At 35.5% G+C, this 24,962-nt stretch overlaps 2 protein-coding genes across 4 annotated transcripts in view; both read right to left on the reverse strand.

Moving 5' to 3' along the window:
- Window positions 1–1,815: 1,815 nt before the first annotated feature.
- Window positions 1,816–13,214, reverse strand: LOC135154717 (trafficking protein particle complex subunit 6b-like). Of its 3 annotated transcripts, none has more exons than XR_010294091.1 (6): window positions 12,762–12,944; window positions 4,916–5,095; window positions 4,666–4,749; window positions 3,706–3,799; window positions 2,498–3,197; window positions 1,816–2,345 (listed from the first exon to the last, which is right to left on the reverse strand). XR_010294091.1 is itself a non-coding variant. In XM_064102024.1 (5 exons), exons 1-5 carry the CDS (start codon window positions 12,840–12,842, stop codon window positions 3,166–3,168), a joined length of 471 nt encoding a protein of 156 aa, XP_063958094.1. In that variant the 5' UTR covers window positions 12,843–13,214; the 3' UTR covers window positions 1,816–3,165. The 3 variants fall into 3 exon arrangements, 1 of the variants encoding a protein (XP_063958094.1); XR_010294092.1 differs by having other exon boundaries at window positions 2,539–3,197; window positions 12,762–12,928; XM_064102024.1 differs by having other exon boundaries at window positions 1,816–3,197; window positions 12,762–13,214.
- A 1,415-nt stretch (window positions 13,215–14,629) lies between these two features.
- LOC135154718 (transmembrane protein 62-like) overlaps window positions 14,630–24,962 on the reverse strand; it is a 29,969-nt gene continuing 19,636 nt past the window's right edge. Inside the window, exons 11-15 of the mRNA XM_064102025.1 lie at window positions 24,163–24,273; window positions 23,660–23,744; window positions 23,074–23,172; window positions 20,575–20,693; window positions 14,630–20,067 (exon numbers count right to left, since the gene is read on the reverse strand). Coding sequence (XP_063958095.1) covers window positions 19,735–20,067; window positions 20,575–20,693; window positions 23,074–23,172; window positions 23,660–23,744; window positions 24,163–24,273 — 747 coding nt within the window. The 3' untranslated portion in view covers window positions 14,630–19,734. The remainder of the gene's footprint in view (window positions 20,068–20,574; window positions 20,694–23,073; window positions 23,173–23,659; window positions 23,745–24,162; window positions 24,274–24,962) is intronic.

The following is a 24,962-nucleotide window of genomic DNA, read 5'->3' on the forward strand; positions in this document are numbered from 1 at the left end:
GCTGATGTGCAGATGCAAGAAAGTCCACACATGGTGTATTCTTAATTCAACAAATACCCCCAACATGGCCAAAGTTCATTGACATTAAATGACCTGTGATCTTGGTCATCTGACCTTAAATGTGCAAGGATATTCAGGGATACATGGTTGCCCTTCTGTCTGAGTTCCATGAACTAGATCCATAAACTGTGAAAGTTTCCACAAATACCCCCAACTTTACCAAATTTCGTTGACCCTAAATGACCTTTGGTCATGTGACCTGAAACTCGGACATGATGTTCATGAATACTTGATTGCTCTTATGTCCAAGTTTCATGAACTAGATCCATATACTTTCTAAGTTGTGATGACATTTCAAAAACTTAACCTTGGTTAAGATTTCATTGTTGACGCCACTGCCGGATAAGAAGTACCTAATAGTCTCACTCGGCTATGCAGGCGAGACAAAAACAAGTGTTTGTTTTAGTATGTTTATTTTCTTTTTGATTGATGGCAGTAAGTAATTTTTTCCAGGATTGAACATCAAAATAAATTTTCCAGCTACTTTTGTAAACAAAATTGCAAACAATTGGAAGTGAAAAGGGAATCGCCAGAGCTTCACATACTAAGTGATCATTCATATCACAAGAATTTTAATGACACTCATTGGTCCGTATTCTGAAGTCAGGTTTAACTTAGACCATGGTCTAGCTCTGTGCTAAAATTATGGGGAGCCAAAAATTCAAAAACTGTTTATATTGTTTTGTTTTTCATTTTCATTTTGCTTTCATAACAAAGAAAAATACTTCAGTCCTCATTCCCAGACAATTATGAACAATTTGGGTTCCACATGAGTTAATGAATTGAATGTGTACTGTAAGGGATTTGTGCTCCAATTAGCTCTCCATAGTTAAGCCACAACTTTAAACCAGGGTTTAATTTAAACCCAAGTTCAGAATATGGGCCATTTTGTCGAAAACTCTTGTAATGTAGGAAAAAGAAAGCATACCTCTCATTCTGTCAGACACAAATTTGTCTACTTTTGACAATGTTGATTCATTAACAAATATTACTAATCAAGTACCATAGTTGTTTCTATGTAGTGACCAAAATTTAAGACTCCTTGAACTAGTATACCACAAGTTTTGTAGTTTCATCACAGTATCCAATGGGTGTTCTTCGCAATGATCTGTATTTGTAGTCAAATCTGAAATAAACTAATAATTACCATGGTTTTTGTGTGGGAAGGGGGGAGATTAGGGTTGTATTAATACATAGCTATGAAAGAATTTATTTGAAGACCAGGGGAACTAGTTAATAATTTGCAGACAATCAAATCCAAGTAGGGAAACCCCGATGTAGTGGTCCACCTGCACTCCCTCCAATCAGTTATATCGGGAGGAGAGACCTGCGGGTCACAGTAATTCTATTCGCTTTTCGCCTCCTAGGCACAGGTGACGCCAAACAAATAAATAATGATAGTAATAAGTAGTGAAGGAAAAAATATCACTTTAGCAGAGAACCTATAAAAGTTGATACAGATCTGCATGCTGTATCAATTTGATTGGGATTTCAACCCAATGTTCAACCCAACAATATTCAATTATTCATTTACACTAAAAATCTTTTGCAATCAAAAACCTGTCTCCACTACATTATATTAAGTGTCATTTGTTGATGCTAATTCCATACCAGCACATCAGATATCAATTATCTAACAAAAAAAGAATGTTCAAACCTTAATCAAGTTTTGACGTTCTCACAAGTCCATAGTACATGTATGCAATCATCTGAAACTCTTGGACAGAAATATACAGAAGTAACTCTAATAACATATTGTGATTCCTTGATCCTTTATTACATATGTCTATTATCATCATACATGTATGAATATTTACAGATAAATGCTACTTCAAACAAAATTGCTGAATTCCCAAAGGTAATTTAAACACTGGTTTGAGAATTTAGTTAATGGAGATTTCATTACATCTTATTTCAAGTGTACATTGAGAATGTCCCAATATTATGTATCCTTTGTCACAAATGAGGGATAGGAGTTCAATCGAGACAGATTTATTGCACAGTAATATTTTATCATAACCTCCACTTAAATCGAATGATAAATGTAATAATTTTATCTTCTATTCATGGTAACCATCAGGGAACTGAGGGAAGGGGTAATGAAATATAGAAATGGAATTTAAAATGATTTTCATCAGAAAAGAGCCCAGGAAAACAAATAAATATGAGCCCCATTATATTCTGTTTTCCTTAAAGAGAGTTGCATTTAAATGCCCCCAAAAATCAAGCACACATCCTCAATATGCTCTTCTCATTGGTTGAAATCCAAGTTTGATTTTTTGGCCCTGTTGCACAAAAGTTACTATCATAGTAACGTTGCCATCCGAAGGTAACTGCCATGGTAACAATCCTAATCAGCCAATCAGAATCAAGGATTTCAGGGAAGATACCATTGGGTGGAAAAGATACTATAATAGTAACCTTTATGCAACAGGGCCCTTGAGTTGCATTTGATTGAAACTCTTTTTGTAATATGACCCAGATATCAATTCATTTTATCATCTAATCATGTCAGTTTGAAGAAAGCAATGATCACATGTCCAAAACTCAGCCCATATTAGTTGTCTGATAACAACAACTTTGATAAAGGTTCTCGCATTTCAATTTTCACAAATTCTGTAGAATTCAAAGCTTCATGGAGATAATTGCAACTTGGTACAACTCCAATTGCAAAATAATAATCCCATGTCCAATTCTATATGACATGAAAATGACAATGTAGTAGTCATTCTGACTAACAACCAAGCAATATAGTCACTCTGATGATAAATTTGAGTAGATTTGTTACTGCCTTGGTTGGTCCTTTCTTCTGTCCAGTTTCACAGCTAATTGCCTACTGGAACTGTGGGTCCATACACAAAGTCTCTGGCAATTACAGAATATAGCAGTCAATGAATTTACACAGTGCTTAATTTCATTGTCTTATCTACTGAGCCAGTAAACCAAGTCCAGATGCTAACATCAGAAGACACATTTCTATGCCATAGTGCTCAGTCATGAAATGAACTATATATACATATTCTGAGTCATCAGCACTGTCCAGGCTTCATCCTTGGCCCTTTACATTAAGAATTTAGACATGGCAAGGCACTGATTGATGCTATGTTATGTCCTCTGAATCATGATCTGAAATTTACCTGCAAGTCAAAATAACATTAGGATAACATAACAGAGTAAAGCATAACTTCTTATTCAGGTAGATACATTCCACCTTGACACATAGCATAAATATCATTATCAAGAGGCCCACTTATCCCTCATCAACCTTTTACAATGTCTTTGTCTTAGCAGATATGATTTATGGTTTTGACAGCAAGATTGATTATAGTTATAAGATTTGCTGTGGAATTTTGAATCATCTAGCATCATTAGTGTGCTTAATGCCTGACATTAATCTTGAACAATGCTACATACCATTCACATTTGCCTTATATCTGCAGCAAGAATGAAATATGAAACAATACACTTTCAAATGCATGAAAATAAAGTATGTCCCACTGAATACCATTTTAGATTTCCAAAATGGGTAATTTTGGATTAACTTGAATAAACAAAATATCTTTAAGAATATTAGAACTGGAAAATACAGAGAAGATGAATCTAGTAACATTAATATAGAATTACCCTGTAGATGATCATACTTACATGCTGGCATAGTGCTGACTTCTGCTGTCACGACACAGTTGACTCCTAAGTTTGCCAGACCACCTCGTATTAAACCACATGGGAATGCTAAGTACTGTAAGAAACAAAAAAGGAAAATATGACTGACTTTAAAACAATCTAGTGATCTTGCTACAAATATACCAAATGATAGATTAAATTAGAAATGAATTGCTCAGTTATTGGCAAAATAAGCAAGGCCTTCATACCGAGAGATATTTTGTCCAAGATGTAACGTTACACATGTGACATGCTATAACTTGTCCTTGATTGAGTTGCTAATAATCAGTGCTTTTTTAGCTTTACTTTTTTTTGCCGGGATTCCTTAATTTCATATTTGCTGGCATTAATATGGAATAGAAAATTATGATATGAAAATAAATAATATTCAAATCAACTTGAAATACCTTTCATCATGATTATTGCTGATTATAACTTCTTGATTTAAACAAAACAAAGAAAAATATAAGGATATTCACCATATCTGATAAGTTTAACAAAAATATTTTACAAAGATTACTGAATGTAATCAATCAATTGGAGAGGTATAAGGCTAACAGCAAGCTTCTCCCACACTCATTCTTGACTTAAACACATTCAAACAACATGATATTTTGAAGATATTATGTAACTACTTACTATCTAGTCTGCAGGCACAGACCATTATTAAAACTTCAACCAAAAAGTGGGTCCTGAGACAAGTCTAGCACACAAATTTTACAATTTTATAATCCATTCAGCACTGGTAGGTTTCGAATTCGGATCATTTTTCTTTTTCACCAAATCAAGATTTGTGCTGACAAGCTATCATACATCTGTGATTCAAATACATGTAGTCACAATGGTGAGTATACATGTATGCTCCCTACCAAAGGTCTCTGGAGATCTGACAAGGTATGATTTTAACTAATAAAAGTAATAAATGAAATGAACTTCTCTCACCCGTGGTGCTGATTCAATATACTGTTTGCCAGAGGACATCTGAGTGAGCAGTCTGAATTTGTTATCTTGCAAAACATACACCCCCTGTGACATGAGAAAATAAAAGATAGATTAAAACATAATTATACCGAGCTTAAAGTCATATGGAATATACGGTGTGAACTCACTCCATTATAAATACAAATAAGTTCAAATTAAACCACAAGAGGAAATACTTCATGAAGATAATTGTTTTAAGAATCCCCCTCACCTGATGGTTTGTTCTGAGATTATCAACCTGCTTCTTGTAGACCCCATTCCATAGATCCTTGCACACAAATTTGATGATGTCCAGTTCACTGCTGAATCGAGGGCTGTCTCTCGTGAACTTCTCAATCAGACTCTGACCCACTCGATAACCCATCTGCTCTAGCTTGGAAATCACTTTATCCTGAAATAATTGCAAGGCAGAAACGATCACAGTAAACGTCTCTAGAGTATGTAGGCAATTGATTACAACAGAATCAAGAATGCAATTTTAGATTAATTGTAGTTTAAATAGTTTCAAATTGGTTGCATGCATTGCTTGAGACATTGCATATGCTCACTACGATTCATTTTGCTTAATTTAACAAAACAGTTATATGTGCACATCTAGATCGGTAAGAAAATTAAGGAACTATGACGTTTCTCACTTACTATTTCTTTTTCTTTTTTTAAATATGAAATATATTCTCCTCTTAATGTGAAAACAAAGTTTGACTGCTCCTCCAACTATGGAGTTTAAATTTATTTATTGCGATATGATAAACGAGTCTCCATATCCATATTACAAAATCTGCAAAAAATTGTATCTACAAAAGTACAAAAGAAAAAGTGAAAATGACTCGATCTAAATTGCATATCACCACGTCACAGTGGCAAATTGCCCATTGACTGCGTTCAACTAATAGTCCAGCTCTGCATGGTGATTTGGAGACCGCTGATTGGTTCATTGAAACAACGAGTGATTTCAAGTTCGGAGTTCGTAGCGTGAAAAGGCTGTTGAATCGAACTCTAACACCGAGCTCGATCCACAGGAACGATACCGTTCGCGCTTCGATAGCCTATGACGTCATGCCTCTGCACTGCTGATCATCTTAACTTCACGCGAGAACTTCTCAACAACGAAAGTGAAAGTGGGGAGAAATTACAGTACATCTCATCTTACAGAATGCAAAGGCTGAAAATACTTCAAGAATCCAAAATAATGTTGTCCATTCATGTGTATAACGAGGCTCTAATGATTTGCACTCATCTTGTCTGTCAAAATCTAATTTCAGCCTGTTCACTGCCTGTTTGTGGGCTTCAAATCACCACATCAACACGAAACTTGAAATCACGAGTTTCCCATTCTCTGGGGGTGGTGTTGGTGAATGGGGAAATTACACGTAGATCGTCAACATCAGCTGTGATGCTCGGTTCAGCAGACATTCAACACCAGCGCTCAACACGAACTGCCAGAAATATGTCATATTTTCCAAGGTCAATCCCTACACTTGCATCATTTCAAGTATGGTGTTGTGGCTGGTGTTGCTGTTTTCACTCGGTCGATTGGACAGATTCCTGGAATGGAGATATGGTACGAACCATTTGGATATGCTTATAACGCCATGCTCAATGTCCAACTGAACGACGGTATCGATTTACCGACATCGTATGAAGGAAACGAAGCTATCTACATTAAGGCTTCTCAATATATTGGGAGGGTGATGTCAAGGACATTTCAACCCGAAGGACTATCATATGAAAAACTAAAGAAGATGTTAGAGAGTTCCACTGCAGAGGTGGTCTTTGTGAAAGATATAGGTCTTGCAATGCAGCGTGATGATCTCAGAGAGTTGATTCCTAAAGGATATCGCCATTCCTTTTTTATCCGGCATCCTCTCCTGATGTACTCATCACTTCATAAAGCTAACTATCAACATCTGAAGGGCAATAATCTCCTGCATGAAGATGAAACATGTGAAACTGAATTTGATATGAGAAGGCACATAGAAATGAACAACCCCTTTGATTACTACAGAAGTCTGTATGATCTTTGGAAGTACATCAAGGAAACTATTGATCCTGAACCAGTAATTCTTGATGCTTCAGATTTGCAAAGGAATCCCTCTGCGGTGCTTCCTCTCTACTGCAAGGCGGTAGGACTGCCATTTACCAACAACATGCTCGGATGGGAAAATGCTCCTCTGGATGATATTCAGTCATGGAACACCACTTGTAATATTAACATTCACATAGGATTTTTTGAAGGAGTGTTATCAACCACAAGGTTCTCTCCACCCAAAGACCTCCCATCACGTGATAAATTGACCCCTGACGTCATCGAGCTAGCTGATGCAGCTTAACCGTTTTACGAAGAAATGTACAAAAATCGTTTACATTGAAAATTAATAATTATAAAAAAAGAAGAGAGAGTTTCAATACATTTTTTCTCAAGATAGATCTTAACACGTTGCATATTATTATCTTGATATCTTAGAACCATTTATGTATATCATTATCAGTCTATGTTTACAACCACTTGAAGTGGGGCAGAAGGCTGGTTGCCACACGTATTCAGTTACGTATTTCTGCCCATGGTATTCCAGTGGTTTATTTCTATTATGTATCTTTAATTCTGTGCTATCTGCATTGTTATGTTATCTTCATTTTGGCAAAGAAATAGAATATTAATAGTAGATTTAATTTTGCCTACTTTTTAATCTTTAATATCAAACAATTTTATGGATCTAAATGATGATTTTAAATTACCTTGTGGTTTTGTTTGCCTTTCTGTGATGCATACCATTGTATAGTGGGAGCTTTCGAAAATAGGGCTAGTTTAGAAATGGCTCAAATCCTTTCTTACAGATCGGAGACAACGAGTGATTTTTCAGGGTTTCTCTTCCACTTGGGTGAATGTATCTTCAGGCGTGCCCCAAGGGAGCTGCCTAGGCCCACTACTCTTTAACCTCTTTATTAACGACATTTCCTCACAACTCTCTTCTTCATGTGTTCTTTTCGCAGATGATATCCTCCTATATCGTACTATCACTTCCCCCGAAGACGAAAACATTTTTCAGAATGACTTGAATTTGTTACATGTTTGGTCCCTTCTCAACTCTATGTCTTTCAATTTGTCGAAATGCAAAATCATGCATGTGACAAGAAGTAGGAAAACTCAATTCCCTTTATACACTTTGAATAACTCCTGATTGACAACTGTATCCTCGTTTAGGTACCTTGGCATCACAATAAGCAATAATCTACAATGGAAACTACATGTTGATAATGTTGTAAGCAGGGCAAATCGCCTTCTCGGCTTCATTAGACTAATTGCAGGCAAGTCTTCTACTGTTTCAATATTCTCACTTTATAAGTCTCTTATCCTCCCTATATTGGAATATGCCTACCCAGCGTGGCATCCTAACACCATTCAACAGGAAAAGCAACTAGAAAGAGTGCAGCGAACAGCTACACGTCTGGCCCTCAAGCAGCGGAAGGGAGATATGTCTTATGAAGATAGACTCTCGCGCCTCAATTGGTCTAGTCTTGCCTCAAGAAGGGATTATTTGCTCTGTTCCTTTAATTTCAAATGTTTACATGGTCACATTCAATGTGAATCTCTCTCACGAAATGTCCTCATCAATTCCCGTCATCAAGAGCTCCTTACATTTTGTCATCCGTCTTCTCGAACACAAGCTCTCTTTCTCTCACCCTCTCGCCGTTTCCCAAGAATATGGAATGCTCTCTCCACTGAAGTTAGGGATGCTGCTGTTCTCAATTCATTACCTTCCTTCCTCCTTTCTCTAAAACAATCCCTCTTTGCCACAAGATAAGAAACAAGACTAATTTTAACTTCATTTTTGTTTGGGCTTCTTAAATTATAAATTATTATATTCTTAATTATATTCCATTCTATTAGATATGCTTATATTAATTTACTGTGTTTATCTCCACATTGCCAGATTAGATCAGAATAGTATTACAATACTCATCATCATTGTTTTTCTTCACCAGTCTACTTATTAATGACCAGTTGACTACCTTTCTAATTATTACTTTCAGTCATTCTCTAGTTATATGTAAACATCAATCAGCTTCTGCATTTCATTATTATTTTATAGAAATTTCGCCAAACATTGGGCTAGATTATATTTTTTGTAATTTGTTTTCTAAGTTGATATTTGTACGCAGTGCTACATGTGGGGGTGATATGCTTCCGAGCAACAGCTATTTATTATGCTTTTATCACCCCTGACCAGCATGTAGCACTGCTCCATTCTGTATTGGTTGTTTTTACCATGTATAATGTCATCTATGTTTGTATCATGATTTGGTCAAATAAATAATAATAATACTAAACCCACCCACCGTGCGTGCTTTGCACGCACCGAGGCCGCTGTGCAGCTTGCGAGTTGCGTCGCTTTGCACTGCCAAGCGTCTGGATCTGGATGTATACGATGCATGGCCCACCGCGCATAAACGTATCAGGTACTTGACCTGAATTTTGCCGGGACCGGCAGGTGCAATACACCGGGTGAACACCCTACTCTTTGACGAATAGTGTATTGGTTTTAACGTGCATCTAGGTTGTGACTATACACGGGACCAACATTTGCGTCCTTTCCGATGGACGGAGTGTTTTCCAACTGCATTCACACCTGCACTGAATACAATGGTGAGGCACTCTAACACACAACGCTATAGCATCAGACCTTTTTGTTAGAAGCGTTTAGGCATGAGCGGGACTCGAACCCCTCACGTTGAGATCTACAATTTTATCCGAAACATGCGCTCTCTAAGTCTAACCGACTGAGCTACGCTGCCTCCCTAGAATGAACCTGGCAAGAACTTTGCCGCCCGGTATATATTTAGTTCCTAAGACCCCGTATTTTACCCTTGTGGTCAGTTCCTTAGACCCCCATTTCAGGGTTTCTTGAGGCACACCCCCATCAAATATAATTTGATTTTGATTGCCCTAGCCCCGGCCCGGGGCTTGAGTTTGAGATTCTGACTTTTCAATGATTCTAAATCTAATATAATTAATATTAGACAGCTGGCAGCCGTCTGTTTTGAGGAGAGTTTTAACATTTTTGATTTTTTTTTTTTAATTTCTCCTTGTACACAGACGGCTCGCTATCGTGCAGCCACCATTAGGGGGTTAACAATGCAAAATTCCCCCCGACGGGGCATCATCGATTTTCGTCTTTATTTCATAAAAATATATAAAAAGAACTGTACCAAAATAAAGATTATTATTCTATTCCGTTTTGGCCTGAAATGCACCAAAACGGGGAAAAATAAACTTAAAAGGTGGAAAAACAGCGACTTACTTCGGCTGTCGCGCAACTTCACACTTCCCTGTTTTATCCGAACTTAATACATAAACATGTGGCCATTGAGTCCCTGTACAGATCGAGCTACAACTTCGGTCTCTGTATTTGGTGAGTGGAGCGAACGGAGTTCAGCGGAACAACCAACATAACAGAGACCTATGGAGATTGTGGCTGGATCATGGGCGCACGCATGGTACGCATAGTGCTGCGACGGACCATGCGTACGACCACGCCATAAGTATATAAATAGCCCCAATCTCCGAGTGATTCAAGTTAGTTTCTCAGTTTATAAAGTTCAGTCAGTTGTTGGTTCCAGTCAGTTTCAGAGTACAGAGTTTGTCTTGTGAGAATACACGTCGAGTCAATGGACATCTAGTGGTAGCCATCGCCCGCATCGCGTATCGATTATCAGCAGCTTCATCATGTATGGATACTCCGAGGACATTACCAGACGCAGATCCTAAGAAGGACTGATCAAGGGATCAAGGTAAACCCTCGTCTCTATAGGCTCAGGTGGGCAGACCGAAGCTTTTGAAGTTTTGGTCTAGAGTACCAGCGCAACAAAAAGAAGCAACAAAAAGTTAAAATTTAGTAGAATTAATCAAAATTGTATTGACCAGACCCAAACCCCGCTGAAAAACCAAGAAATCTGATAGGAAACGGCTTTAGAACAAATATCCGTCGTCAATCGTCGAATCATGTGCCGGAGCTCGCAGTGGAAGTAGTGAGACGATAATTTAGCATGTTGACATCATAGAACTGATTTTGAAGAGTAAAAATATTTCGCCACCGCGACAAGAATCGGCCGAAAACAAGATGGCGGCGTAAACATCGGGCAAGTCGCTTCCGTCTATTCATGATATTTTTCTCATTTTTTTTTGATGAATTCTTGTCTAAAAATAAAATCCATAGCATAGAAATGTCGGAAATGAAGTTGTATCCCATGTACATGATTTAGGGCTAGATCTTTTAGAAAGAAAGTAGAAATCTCGGGGGCGAAAGTTTCAGGTTTTTTGGTGGTACACGCAAAAGTATATGACGGAAGCCCTGGCTTCGTATGAGAGTGACCTTACGTTAGTAAATGATTTTTACTCTCTAGAAGCCGCCTGGCTAGGCCCGCCCACGCACAGATGCAGTTACTCTATAGTAGGCCTATATTCATAGGGTGTCTGAAGCCACACTGAAAAGTGTCAGCATAAGACAGGCTGATTTAGGGGAAAATATGGCACATTTTTTTCGGGAAGTTCAGGCTACTAGAAAAATGTGATCTGAATTGATTATTAACTTGTGTTTGGCATGTATGGAAAGAGAAAATTCAGGGGCTTCTTTTGACAGTAAGGACAAGTTTGTATGATCATTTTAAATAAGGATTTAGAGATAAATTGCAAACCCTTATTTTTGTGTGTGTTGAGATTGCCATTTCCCCATGCGTTTTCTATGGGAAAATTAAATTTCTGTTTTGCACAATTTTTTCACTTTGTCGCAATTTTTCATTGTGATCTGGTTTCCAAATCTTTATAAAAATCATACCATCAGAAAGAGCATAAAAAATCCTATTGGACTCTTTATGGACAAGTTTTTGGCATTAATAATAAATTTATAACAGCTCTCGGAAGCTAAAAATTTGGATTTGTGTGTGTCCATTTCTTAACTAGGGCCTAGTAGTAGTACCGGTATTAACTTACAAGTTACACAGTCTATGGCAGAGAAATGCTGGAAATTGACCTAATTTCATTCTTCTTTTTTGCAGCCAATAATCAGATTTTTTTCAAAAATGTTACATTTCTGTCAGTCTGAAGGTCATTTCTCTTCAAATTCACAAAGAAAATGTGATATTTTCTTGAAATAAGAAAAATAATATTTTTCTCCAGAGTCCAGACACCCTATAATATAACCCAGAGAGCTCCCGCCCGCACAGCGGGCGGGAGCCCAGAAGCTCACAGTGTATTCTACCATTGCCACCGGACAAGGGTGATTTATGGTCTAAATATTTCTCCAAATGAATTGTGAAAACAAAAAGTGTACAATTACCACGATTATATGGATGAAGGTCTAGCGAGTGGCAGATTCCTGACATCTGAGCACAGTCTGGAACCTCAAAAAAAACAAAAGTTCTTTCCTTCTACCCAGTCTCGATCGGCCGTTTTGTTACGATTTTTAACAAAAATGGCCGATCGAGACGGGGTAGAAGCAGAGAACTTTTCGTTTTTTTGAGGTTCCAGACTGTGCTCAGATGTCAGGAATCTGCCACTCGCTAGACCTTCATCCATATAATCGTGGTAATTGTACACTTTTTGTTTTCACAATTCATTTGGAGAAATATTTAGACCATAAATCACCCTTGTCCGGTGGCAATGGTAGAATACACTGTGAGCTTCTGGGCTCCCGCCCGCTGCGCGGACGGGAGCTCTCTGGGTTACCTATAATATTAATAATAATATTAGGCCTAATATTATTAAACTTGGAATCACAAATTGATACATTTGTTCCTCGAATAGATGGAGTAAAGAACTGATGACATAAGCCAAAACTTTTAATATTCTAAATTAGAGTCTACTAAATAAAAATATGGAAGATTTCCCCGCGAGTCTCCACTACGTGGTTCACCGGTTCCTTAATCTTGAGCCCCGCCGCCGATACGGGGAAACTCACCGAGCCTACACGGTAAACCGCAGTTTGGTGGGAGTGGCAGTGCCAGTGCAGTGGCACCAGTGCCCCTTTCTCTCTAAATTTAGACCAAGTGTCATAGTTTACCTTTTCATCTGAGTTTGTTGTTCGCTGCACAAAGTCTACTACTTCCATATGGAGAAAGTCAAAAATAAAATCATCTGCCATTTTCACTGGAGAAAGTAGTTTAAGTTAGAGATGAAAAATTGGCTCCGCGATATCCGAGCAAATTTCAGCTGGCCTGCATCTGCGAGCTGCTAATACCAATACAGTGTGCATACGCTTCAGCTATACCGTATGGATGCTAAACTCCAATTGTGCTAAAACAAAAAGTGAAATCCACTGTCATTTTTCACCAAACTTTGCAGATAGATACTTTAGTACCTGAATATTCCAAATATGCAAAAATTAACACGGGTTAATTGTGGAACGTCCTTAAATGTGCACAGATCATGATGTGCACAAATATATGTCCTTAAAAGAGGGGACATTCTTTCTATAAAATTAAAAAGTCTCTCTCTGATTGGGACAAGGAAGGCCATAATTGCTGCGAGATTATTCCAGAGTATGCTAAACATTTAAGGACCTTTTTGTTTGTTTATGGGTATATCTTTGCAATAATTTCAGTCTGTACATAAAAAGGAATCAGACACAGTCTACACATATAGCTATCTTGTAAACGCTGATTAAAATTTTTGCTGGAACTAATTAGAATCTATATCCCTCCTCAACTTTTAAAAGATTCAATTGGTCACTTTCCTGTCATTTTCCTATATTCTTTTGTCCTCCTTTTTACAAATGGTTCATAACTTTCATTGCTGACTTTTCACATACCGGGTATCTGGATCATGAAGTCAAATACATGTAGGTCGGTAAATTGCCAATTCGTCTACTCCCAGCTCATCCACTCACCACATGGTCTACTTTCATTTAGTCTATAATGCCATTCTGTCCATCGAACACTCAAACAACCATTTGGTCCAAATAGCCACTTGGTCCAAGAGTCACTTCGTCTAATTACCATTTCGTCTATGACCAGTTGGTCTAATATCCACTTCATATTCATTCATTTTGCACAATTAACATTTAGTCTAATTAGGCAAAATGTATATGGACTAAATTACTATTGGACCAACTGGTTATAAGATGAAATGGTGAGTGGACGGATTGGCAATTAAACCATGTGGATAGTGGACGTCGAACTGATGATAGACCAAATGATGAGTTGGCGATAGGACAAAATTGGCATTAGACGAATTGAAACTAAACCAGTAGTACTATATCCAGGTCTATAAAATAATGCTGACATGATACCAAAATCTTTCACTTCCAAAGACCCTTTTATGACACTAGGCTCCAGTTTCTTCACTATTTTCAGTATTCATACTTTATTTATTGCCACTCAGTACCCCCCAGCCCCAAATGCTCTCTCTCCTTCCCTCTCTCCCTCTCTGACATCATCTTCCCCTGCCCCCCCCCCCTCCCTCTCTCTCTTTGTATCCTGGTTGTTTTCCCTTTCAACCCATTTTCGATGCAACGTAACACTTAACCATAAAGTCGTGTAGCCTATATTTGAAACTTTCATAATCATGGAGATATGATATTAATCCATCCAATCTTACATAGTTATATATTGTTGGTCATTAATGGCTTGATATGAATTCAAAATGACTTAACATGACTTTAAAAAAATGATCAGAAGCCATATATTGTCTGACTTTTTTGCATTTTTCCCCTCCTTTTCTACCTTGTTTGACAATTTGTGACAATGATAACCCTATATCGTTTTTAAATATCAAGTGAGCATTAATGTAGACACTGAAAATAGCATTGGTAAAATTATCCAAAAATAAATATATTTCATAAATGATTTAACATCATTTTCATGTTTATCTTTGTAGATGGTATTTCAAACAAATTTAAGACAATCAATGAAATAATGAAAAAAGATAAGATTTGTGATATAAAGGGATGCTTTATTTTAAATCCACTTTACATGATAGTACATGGAATTTCCATGACTCAAGTGAAATTGCACTATTATTAAGTGATCACATAATATATCTTGGTTGTTCACTCTTCTTCCATTTTCAAAGATGGAATGTTGCTTCTTAGTAAACTTGTAAGAAACATTCCAACCCTTTGGAAATAAAACAATACATAAAATATCAATACCATTAGGTCAAATAAACGAATCATTGGATGACTTTTCTTGAGACTAACACTTCAATTATGAATAATAGATCGTACACAGCCTGCATGCATTACTTGCTGCTATGTCAGGTAATCATACAAGCAGTCTGTAGCAGCGTTTACTCAAGAACCAATAGAACATGATTGCGCTGGAATACTTGGAAATCCTATATAATTCCAGTCCCTGCCAGCAGCAACTTTACTCGAAACATATATTTATGAAGTCGTGAACCCTATTTTTCAACTTATTTTTCAATTTATTTGTTTTTTTCTATGATATTCCCAATTAATTGCAAAATGCCTATAGTTAGATATCTACATGCACTGCATGTACAGTGGTGCTAGAAAGCTGGTGAACCCTACCACAAAATGCACTCCAGCATGATGAGTGTTGAATGAAGTCAACAACACTTCAAGGTCGGGCGAGCCCAGAGAAACAATCTTTATTGAATATAATATTTTATCACCTGTCTTTGCTACATAATATCTATAACATGGCAGAACTTGAACACTTTCCAATATTCCAAAAAGAATTCAACAAATATCAGCATATCAGTATTAAGTATAGATAAAGCTTATACATGTGCAAAGAGAGTTAAATATATTTCCCCCAATTCTAAGTGTGCAATCTGTTTTGCTGGAACAGAAACATTGCTATTTTCCTTATTTTCATACAGCATTTGTGAAATGAACTCCTCTCCAAGTTTTCCTGTATAGAACCTGTCTCTCAATTCTTAATGTTTTGAACCCTGCATGTCTCTTCACTGAACAATATTATTCAGTATTTTTTGGTCTGCCTAGTAAACACTATATTAATGATTATAATATCAACAAACATTTTGATGGAATATATGTCAGCAAATTCAAATCCCACTAAAAATGAAAATACGCTAATAATACTGTGAAGTTCTTTTCACTTGAAAATATTGCAAACTTTTACTATTAACACAAACTGATGAAAGAGGCACACAACATTCATCTGACCAGGTACACATGCACATACAGCCATTGTCTTTTCATAAAACTCTTCAATAAATGCCACTGCTTTTACAAATTCAATCACATATGAGAATTCTGATTAAATTTAATGGTAAACTGATTCATATACTTTGTCTATAAAAAAAAAAAGAATTTCGAGCCTCTATTTATTTTAAATAGCCTTACACTGATAAATTTAATTAATGAAAGTCCTAGGATGTCATATTCAAATTGAATTGTAAGCATAAATTTGGCAGAAATGGTAGGTATGATAATTATTTTAGATTAAAAAACAAAAGCAAAATTTATAGAGGGAAATATTCATCCTCATTTGTACTGGCAAAATTACTATACTATAATATTACTATTAATTGTAATGCCAGTCCAACCTTGGACCTACTATACTTACTCAAAACCTGGTATATTTATATGATATTTTAATTCCAATTTGGTATACATTACAATATTTTATTAACTTTAATTTACACATTCCTCTCAACTTAGTGTGCCACAACCATATGTTCAGTCAATCAATATGATATATTTTCATTCGCAATCAAAGGCAAAAATGCCACTTATATTCATATATAAATATCATCAAATGTATTCTGATTCTTTTCTGAATAAGATATTTAAATAGCATACATGTAAATAGTTTGCATAAAAAGACAAAATAACGTAGTGTCCACTATTTTGCATAATTCTAATTTAGGAACAAACAGTAGAAACCCTTCTATTCACATAGCAGTAGAAATTCAATCAAGATTGGTTTGAGTTGTATGTCTACATGAATAGTAAAACAGTGTATTTGTAGAAATAGTGAATATCTACATTGATCTAATTCAATAGAAGATACGGATGAAACAGCAGAATTTTATCACCATCATACCCCCACACCCATCCAGCCACACACACTGAACAGAAACATGGACATGACATTTACTTTTCAGTATTAATGGTCTGCTTCAATCACATCCAAGCCAAAATGCGATAGTAATTCTGAGAAATTGGATTTCAATGCTTAAAATACAAATACAATGTAGATGTAAAACAGTACACCTACATGATAGAAAGAAACGCTGATCACTCTGCACTAAAACACAATAAAAAAAAATAACATGTAAAGAATCACCCATCAAATGCAATGAAACTGAAGCATTTCATCTATTGATTAAAACAATGAATTCATTTTTTTTAAATGCTTTGATTTTTCTTGATCTAGCGAGACAATGACTTCTGCAGCAAGACTTTGAATAATAATTTAAAGCATACATACTGTAATAATTGAGGCACTTTTTATCATCATATTACAAAGGTTTGATAACGGGATCAATAGATTAAATGAACTTGATTAATTTTTTCTCCCTATAATGGGGATGCTAGCAAAGTCTGATGATGATGATGACGATGGTGGTGGTGGTGGATGGGGTGATTAAGATAATGTTGATGATGATGTTGATGGTGATTGTGGTGGTGGTAATGATCAGCAATTCAGGAAATTCATTTGTTTCTTGCTACATTCAAATCATTCAAATGGAAACAACACACAATTAACAACAAAAATATATATATATGACACACAATGAAAATGCTACATGTATAAATCATTGTTCCCATTAAATGAAATTCAGCAAAACTTGGCAGACACTGCAAAATAAAAATAAAAGGAAGATGTTTAACAGATTTAAGAGCTTAAAAGCACCCTGTATATTGGAACTGATTCTCTTTTTCAAGAAAATCATGACAAAATACTGGTAACAGATCTGTGAAATTATCACAAATACAGATCAACAATGGGCAAACAATTGGCAAGGTCAGAAGTCATGATTCTATAGGCTACTGTAATGAATCATCCATCTTTTATACTCATATATTGCAGATATGATTCATGGAAAATATGTTTATATGTATAGGTAATATGGGAGGAATGTAATTTGGTTCAATCTCATTTTGTATAATGCACATTTAGTCTCATATCACATATACTACACCATCCCCATTTTATCAAAACCAGTATGTCATTTAAAATTTAATGTATTATCATTTGTCTTATTTCCCGTTAAACAGATGGTCAATTTTGTTTAATACCTGTAATCACTCTAACACCACTTATCGGGGTTTAAAGTAAACTTGGAATTGATTAAAAGTCAATTTTAGATCCTAAACTCAATCACAAAACTGTGTATTGGTTTGCATGATTACAGCATAGATTCAATTTGACAGTCAAAATTGATCTTTCGGTTGTGAGTATATGCAATTTGATATCTGCAATGGTTTCCAAATAGTTTCTTGAAACACCCCTTTGTCCAATACAGAAACTGGAAATAACATGATGTACATTTCTATCCAACATGGAGGGTCTTAAATTGTAATTCAGCATTAATCTTTTCAATTATACAAAATTCCAAATTTCCTGTACTTACAACAAAGGTCCGATTGACTAAAACTAAATCAAACAGAAACCATTTGATCATTTCACAAAAAAGCGGCCCAAATTGGTTTTATGAAAAAAAAATAGGGACAAATGAGTAAACAAAATTGATAGTGTACACACTATACTTTAATAGTCATCTCAGGGGGGGGGGGGTTACTGTAATGTCTACTGATAATGTAAATTAGACCTACTGTTATTCAACCCAAGTGGCTATGAATAATGATATACGGTAAGCCTACACTGTACTCAGTGAGATGGATAAGAATCTAAATTGAAATTTCTTTGTTTTACCGGACTGTGAATTGTAACTGAAAATCTTTGAGTGGTGTTGAATGCTGGTGTTGGTGCCAAGGCAAAATAAGCATCTGCTATAACACCAAACTTGAAACAAGGCTGGTGTTAGGATTTACATCACTTGGTATTGTGCTTTCAATAACCGATATTGGGTAATTTCAGGAATGATGGTATTGGTGTTGTGACAAAATAAAAATCAGTTTCTTTCTAAAGGTTTTCCAAGCTGATTATAAGCAATTTCATCAACAGAATACAGACAGGAACAGGGCTGGTTTAATTATAAGCCCATTCAAAGCTATACGTTCATTTCTTCAGAAGTTGTCTTCTTTGTGTTTGTGATTGCTTTATGGCTGATCAAAATTGAATAGGCAAATTTTGCCATTTTGATATCTCAATTTAAGAGCCTCTGCTGCTTTTCAAAGTATGAATGATAGCGATTGTGCAATGTGCGACAGAACGATGTATTAAAAAGTGAACATACAATTAGGTCAAAGGTCAATTACACACCCAAACACACACGGACACTGCAAGATCAGCATTAAGTCACTTATTCGGTTTACATTAATTGATCTCTAATATCTTACATCAATGTAAAAAAAAAAACAAGAAATTTACAGAGCTTTTAGTACACTAAGTACATGAAATATTACAACATTTCATCACAGTGCAATATTAGAACTATGGTAAAATAGTCCAGAATATCTGGAGATTGACTCACATCTAATATTCCACAATTTTTTCATTACTCAAGCACATCAATAAAAAAAATTTGGTTAACTCTCATTCAAAACATAGCTCATAATAGTGCACTATAAAATAATTCACCTCGTTATATACTGTAAGTATCAAATGGTACAGAATAATCATGTGCATAATGCCGTGTTGGAAAACAACACTGGTATATATATATTACTTTAAAATAGTAATAAATTACTTGGATACACAGCGGACAGAAAATCTCAACAAATGCTTCAAATATCCAATATATATATATTTTCAAATGATTCATACTTCATGAAGAGTCCCCACCATTGTTCATACACCATTATTTGGTCAACAAACATAGTTATATAGACCTCTCTTGATCACTCATTTCATTTGGTTTATTTCATAATTCGACGGAATGCACCAGACGACTGAAAACACCGCATTTACATCACGTTAACAGGACCGGTGACGAACCCATACAGGTCCCGCTGTCACTGCACGATAGGCAAGATAGTACGACCAGAGATAGGACCACAAGAACTTGGGGGATATGAAGAGCGTTAACCAACCATACGCGCTGTAGAGATTGTAGAGGTTGTAGGCCTGAAATAAAGCACCCAGGATCATGCCCGGTATACTGACCAGTGTCCATACAAGATTGAGGGCGTTGTTTTGCCTCTTGGCGTTCCGATTCGAGCTGGAGACCGTCCCGTTGGACACATGAGGGGGTGGTGGTGACAGGTGAATAGCACAGAAGAGTATGAGCGGGATATATATTAATAATGTCTGTTGGAAGAATAACAGGAGATCATGTAACAACTTTCACTTACATTTACATACACTTGGGCCCAAAAGTTAGCATACACCTTGAAAATGAAATCATATTATCAAACATAGTAAGATACTTTTCTGAATGATTTGATGCTTTCAAAATAATTTGAATTAATGAAATTTAATCAAAATATGCTCTGAAAATATTTCTTTTTAGGAATTTTATTTGAACTGTGTACTGCAAAATGTTGATGTTACAATTAAACCCCAGATTCAAGTAAAACACAAATGAAGACAATATAAATGCAAATGAAAACAAACGAAAAAATATTCAGTCTTCTGCTAAGCTATGAGTCATTCTCAAGTGAGGGCACATCATAAAGTTAAAGTATATGATTAAAAAGAAAATGAATGTAACAAAGGTTTGAGATAAATCACCACTTCAATAAAAGTACTATGGGATAAGATCAATCTAGCAGAGAAAATGTGATATCTTGGTAAGAGCCATCTTTGTATACTTACATCAATTACTGTAACAACCATGCCAAATGTCTCTGGAACCCAGGACCCTATTGTATAAATACCATAGGCAGTGGACACTCCTATGTGTCCAGTCAAAAAGTGACCTATACACCATGGACCTGTCATAAAAAATATCAAACATCGCATGTACGTTTTGAAATAAATCTGAATATTCAGTGAATACTAAGATACCAAACCACTACACTTACATGCATAATAATAGAATGGTAGAAAGCTCTGAAAATAATTACAATATTAGTTCCTTCATTATGAATGAAGGCTTATGATTTGTTGAATATGTTCTCCTTGTCATTGCACAATTTATTATATGGCTACGAACCTTCAATATTCTGACAATTTCTGCACTTTTTTGTGTACAAGTCCCATATGCCATGATGTGCCCAAATTAAATTACCTCTCTGATTAAATCATCACACAATAAGGTACCACCCACATTGCATGTTTTGGACAGTCTTCTGGAAAAATGTTGACAATTTTAAAATAAAAATCTATTTTTTTAGATAGATTTGGAATAATTGTTTATTGTTTACAAAATATCTAATTGTTTTATCCTTCCTTTTCTTACTTTTTTTCTTGGCCATGGAACTATGTTTTTATTTTTTTCTTTCTTTCTTTCTCCTTTTTTTTTTTTTTTTTTTTGGGGGGGGGGGTTCCCCTGTTATATAGTGAGAGTAGTAGCTGTAGTTATACATGTAGCAATAATTGCCATCATAGCCACAGTAGGAGGAAAAGTAGTAGTAGTAGTAGTAGTAGTAGTAGTAGTAGTAGTAACAGTATTAGTAGTAGTAGTAGTAGTAGTAGTAGTAGTAGTAGTAGCAGCAGCAGCAGTAGTAGTAGTAGCAGTAGTAGCAGTAGTAGCAGTAGTAGTAGTAGTAGTAGTAGTAGTAGTAGTAGTAGTAGTAGTAGTAGTAGTAGTAGTAGTAGTAGTAGTAGTAGTAGTAGTAGTAACAGTAGTAGTAGAAGTTACTATGATAGTGGTAATAACAGTAGTAGAGGTAGTAGTAGAACAATCTCAGAAGAAACAATAGAGGAAACCTGTACATTTAAATTGCCCCTGATTTGCATCTATAATAAGCCTAATTATTTGTTGGCTTTATGGTAAATGCATGACTTCTGTACTATTGAATTTTAATTGTAAGGTATCTCTCTTGTTCCTCTTCTAAATACTTCATTTAAAACACATATCTTCCTATCCTTATTCACAACCTTAGTCACATCAGATATGATTGTAAAAACTTTAGCCACATTAGATTTCTTTAACTCGCAAAACAGGGTAGATGCGGGTATATGCAGGGAGGAAATATTCCCGCGAATGGCTTGAAGCTCTGAATTTTAGAAATTTCTTTGAAACTTTAACGTGCTCTAATTTTGATATTTCTATAAATAATACGAAGAAAAATGTAGCGCAAAATGTGAAAGGGGTGTTGCCCGGCTGATGCAAGCTTGAAGTGGGACTATTCCTTTCCCATGCACGAGAAGCACGGAAACTTCTGTGAGTTATTTTGGAAGAAAAAAATGTGTGTAATTTCGCTCATAATATTAAGCGCTTCCTTTTGTATGATTAAGAAACTTCTGTGATATTCAAAATTTCAAATCAATGGTGCAAAACAGGAGATGGATGTGCAGCGATATAAATTTAAAATAAAGTTTCATCGTACCAACGTTTGCATATAGCACGGCACGAATTCAATGCTCCCCCTTTGAGCAGATACTTTGCAAAAAAAAATGCTTGCTGAAATAGCATTTGGGGACTTCGGGATCGAGTGACGGTATAAAAGTTTACCCGGGATCTGAACAGAAGAGCCGAAATTTTGTGTCAGTGCAATTAAAACAAATACTTCTCATACTCTTTACACCCACGTATACTTTATAATTTCTGGCAAGAATGCGATTCCCATGGCCGGGAAGGGGAAAACAGCGTAGAAAAAAAGGTGTGGGAAACAAAGGGGAAAGGCAAGTTTGATATTTTTCCGGCGCGGAGCGCGGAAGCAAAATTTTGTATGAAGAGAGAACATCTCGTTTAAGTTTTTATTCTTTTGACAAAAAAGAAAGAAAAAACAATAAAGCTATACCCTTCTTCCCTTTTCTCCCTTCGCTTTTTCTTTTTCTCCCTTCTTTTTTTTTTTGGGGGGGGGGGCGTTTTTTGGGGGGCGACCGCCCACACCACCCCCCCTGGCTAAGCGCCTGCTTATTCATTGAGTATTAATTCTCCTGAAAACACATCCTCCTATCCTAATTTATTTTAGTACTAACTGTAATTTCTCTTATTACTTTTTCTTAACTAAATTTTAGTTATCATATGAAATGTACATGTTCATTAATTTGTATCATGATTTTGTGTTAATTCCTGTGGTAAGCACTTAGAAACAATCATGAAAAAAGTTAATCAATTACAACCTATTTTTATATTTTGTGTTCCACTGTTTGCATGCAATTTTAAAATGAACATGTATGGTACATACTGGTCAAATTACTCACCTATATAAGGATAGACTAACAGTCCTATTATTGAGTAGAAGAACAGATCCACATGTGAGAGACGTATTAAGCCCCTTACTACAACACTGCGGTAAAATCCTGTTATCAAAAGGATAAAAAAAGAGATTGAAAAAATATTAAAGGTGCTCTATAAAGATCTTCTACACAAAAAAATATATAAATTTCAATTATAGATTTTCAGAAATATTCAAAGACTATCAATGTGTGGAATTTCAGGCAGGATACAATGAATCAAGACGCAAGATGGAAAGACGGGTGTATGGGGATAGGATGTGATGTAGGTATGAAAAATAGATTGAGAAGAATAGCAAAAGACCCTAATGCAGGGATTTCAAGCCTAATCCATAAGACTCAGCATAACTATTTTTTTCCAACGCAACTATATTTGATACATACTATGTATAATATCATCAAAATTTCATACTTCCATTCAAACAAGTACAAAGACGTAAAGATGTGCATAAAGATCTGCTACAATCACTTTTTAAACTTTCAAACTAACTTTAAATCTTTCATATTTCAAAAATAGATTACAGACTATTTTAATCGTTAACAATTCTGTTACCTGCTGCTGTTTTTCTGACTTGTGTACGAAGCATAACGAGAAGAAGTATAATTGGGCACAACATAAGGAAATTCCACAGCATAAACTGAAATGAAAGTAATATAAGACAACCACATCAATTAAGAAAAAAAGCAACAAATACCTGAGTGCTCCATGTAATGAATCAAACAATATTCTAAAAGATACATGCTTTAATGCTGCTTAATTAAACTTGTTGAATAATGCAACTTCATTAGCTCTCAACCTGTTTTTATAAAATGAATTTATTATTTCTACATTTTCTATAGGCTCTATTTGGATAGTATCTGAGCCTAATTTCAGTGAAAACCATGGTTTTGATTGGCTGTCAAATATTGTTCACCTATTTTTACTATGGTAATTGTTGTATTGAGAATGACAAACTCGTTGGTGCTTACCATATTCACAACATGTGTTGTACACAATACAATAATATCAGTGTAAAATGTGATAACCATATCAACATGGAAGAACAACAGACTTACTGCTTTTGTGATATCTATAAGAAGAACAACTGTTGCTATGAACCACTGTTCTGGCTTGCTGTCATCCAGCGAGAAGTGCTCTTTGTTGATGTTAGATCGCCCACTGAAATCCTGCAAGAAAATTAAATAAATGAAATCAATCAATTACATGCTGCTTAAAATGCATATGTTAAAAATATAAAATATTTAGTCTTCAAAGAAAAATATATAATTTAGAATTACTTTGAACATTTTGTTTGAGGACAATCAGTTAATTCCAAATGAGAATGCCCCTACATTAATTTTCAAAATATATTAGCATGCATTTCTGCAAATATAATAAACACAAATTTGTGATACAGGATGTTTTTCTTTGAATTAGAATTTGCATAATGAAAATAGTTTCAAATTACAAATGATAACTGAAAGTCAAACTACTGGATAAAGATACACATTCAAATAGAAAGAAATAAGTTTACTTTTGCTCCATTTCTGATCTCACATGAAAATATAAAGCAGAAATATAATTATTTTGGTTTTTCGCACAAGAGGCTTTGACTTGACCCACGTACAAGACTCAATGGCCCTTACTCTGAAGTCCAGTCTAACTATTGGCCATGGTGTAACTCTGCACTAAAATTACGGGAAGCTAAAAGTATCAAAATGTTGTTCATGTTGGATGTTTCTCTTTGTTTATTTTGCTCTCCCCTCATGCTGTTAATGGTGAAAAAAGGTATTTTACTTGTCATTTCAAGAGTTTTTAATGGTTTGAGTACCAAATCTACTGACATATTGGCCACTCTAAACTAAATTTGCTCGAA

Source organism: Lytechinus pictus, chromosome 7 (assembly GCF_037042905.1).
Source record: "Lytechinus pictus isolate F3 Inbred chromosome 7, Lp3.0, whole genome shotgun sequence".
Lineage (NCBI taxonomy): Eukaryota > Metazoa > Echinodermata > Echinoidea > Temnopleuroida > Toxopneustidae > Lytechinus > Lytechinus pictus.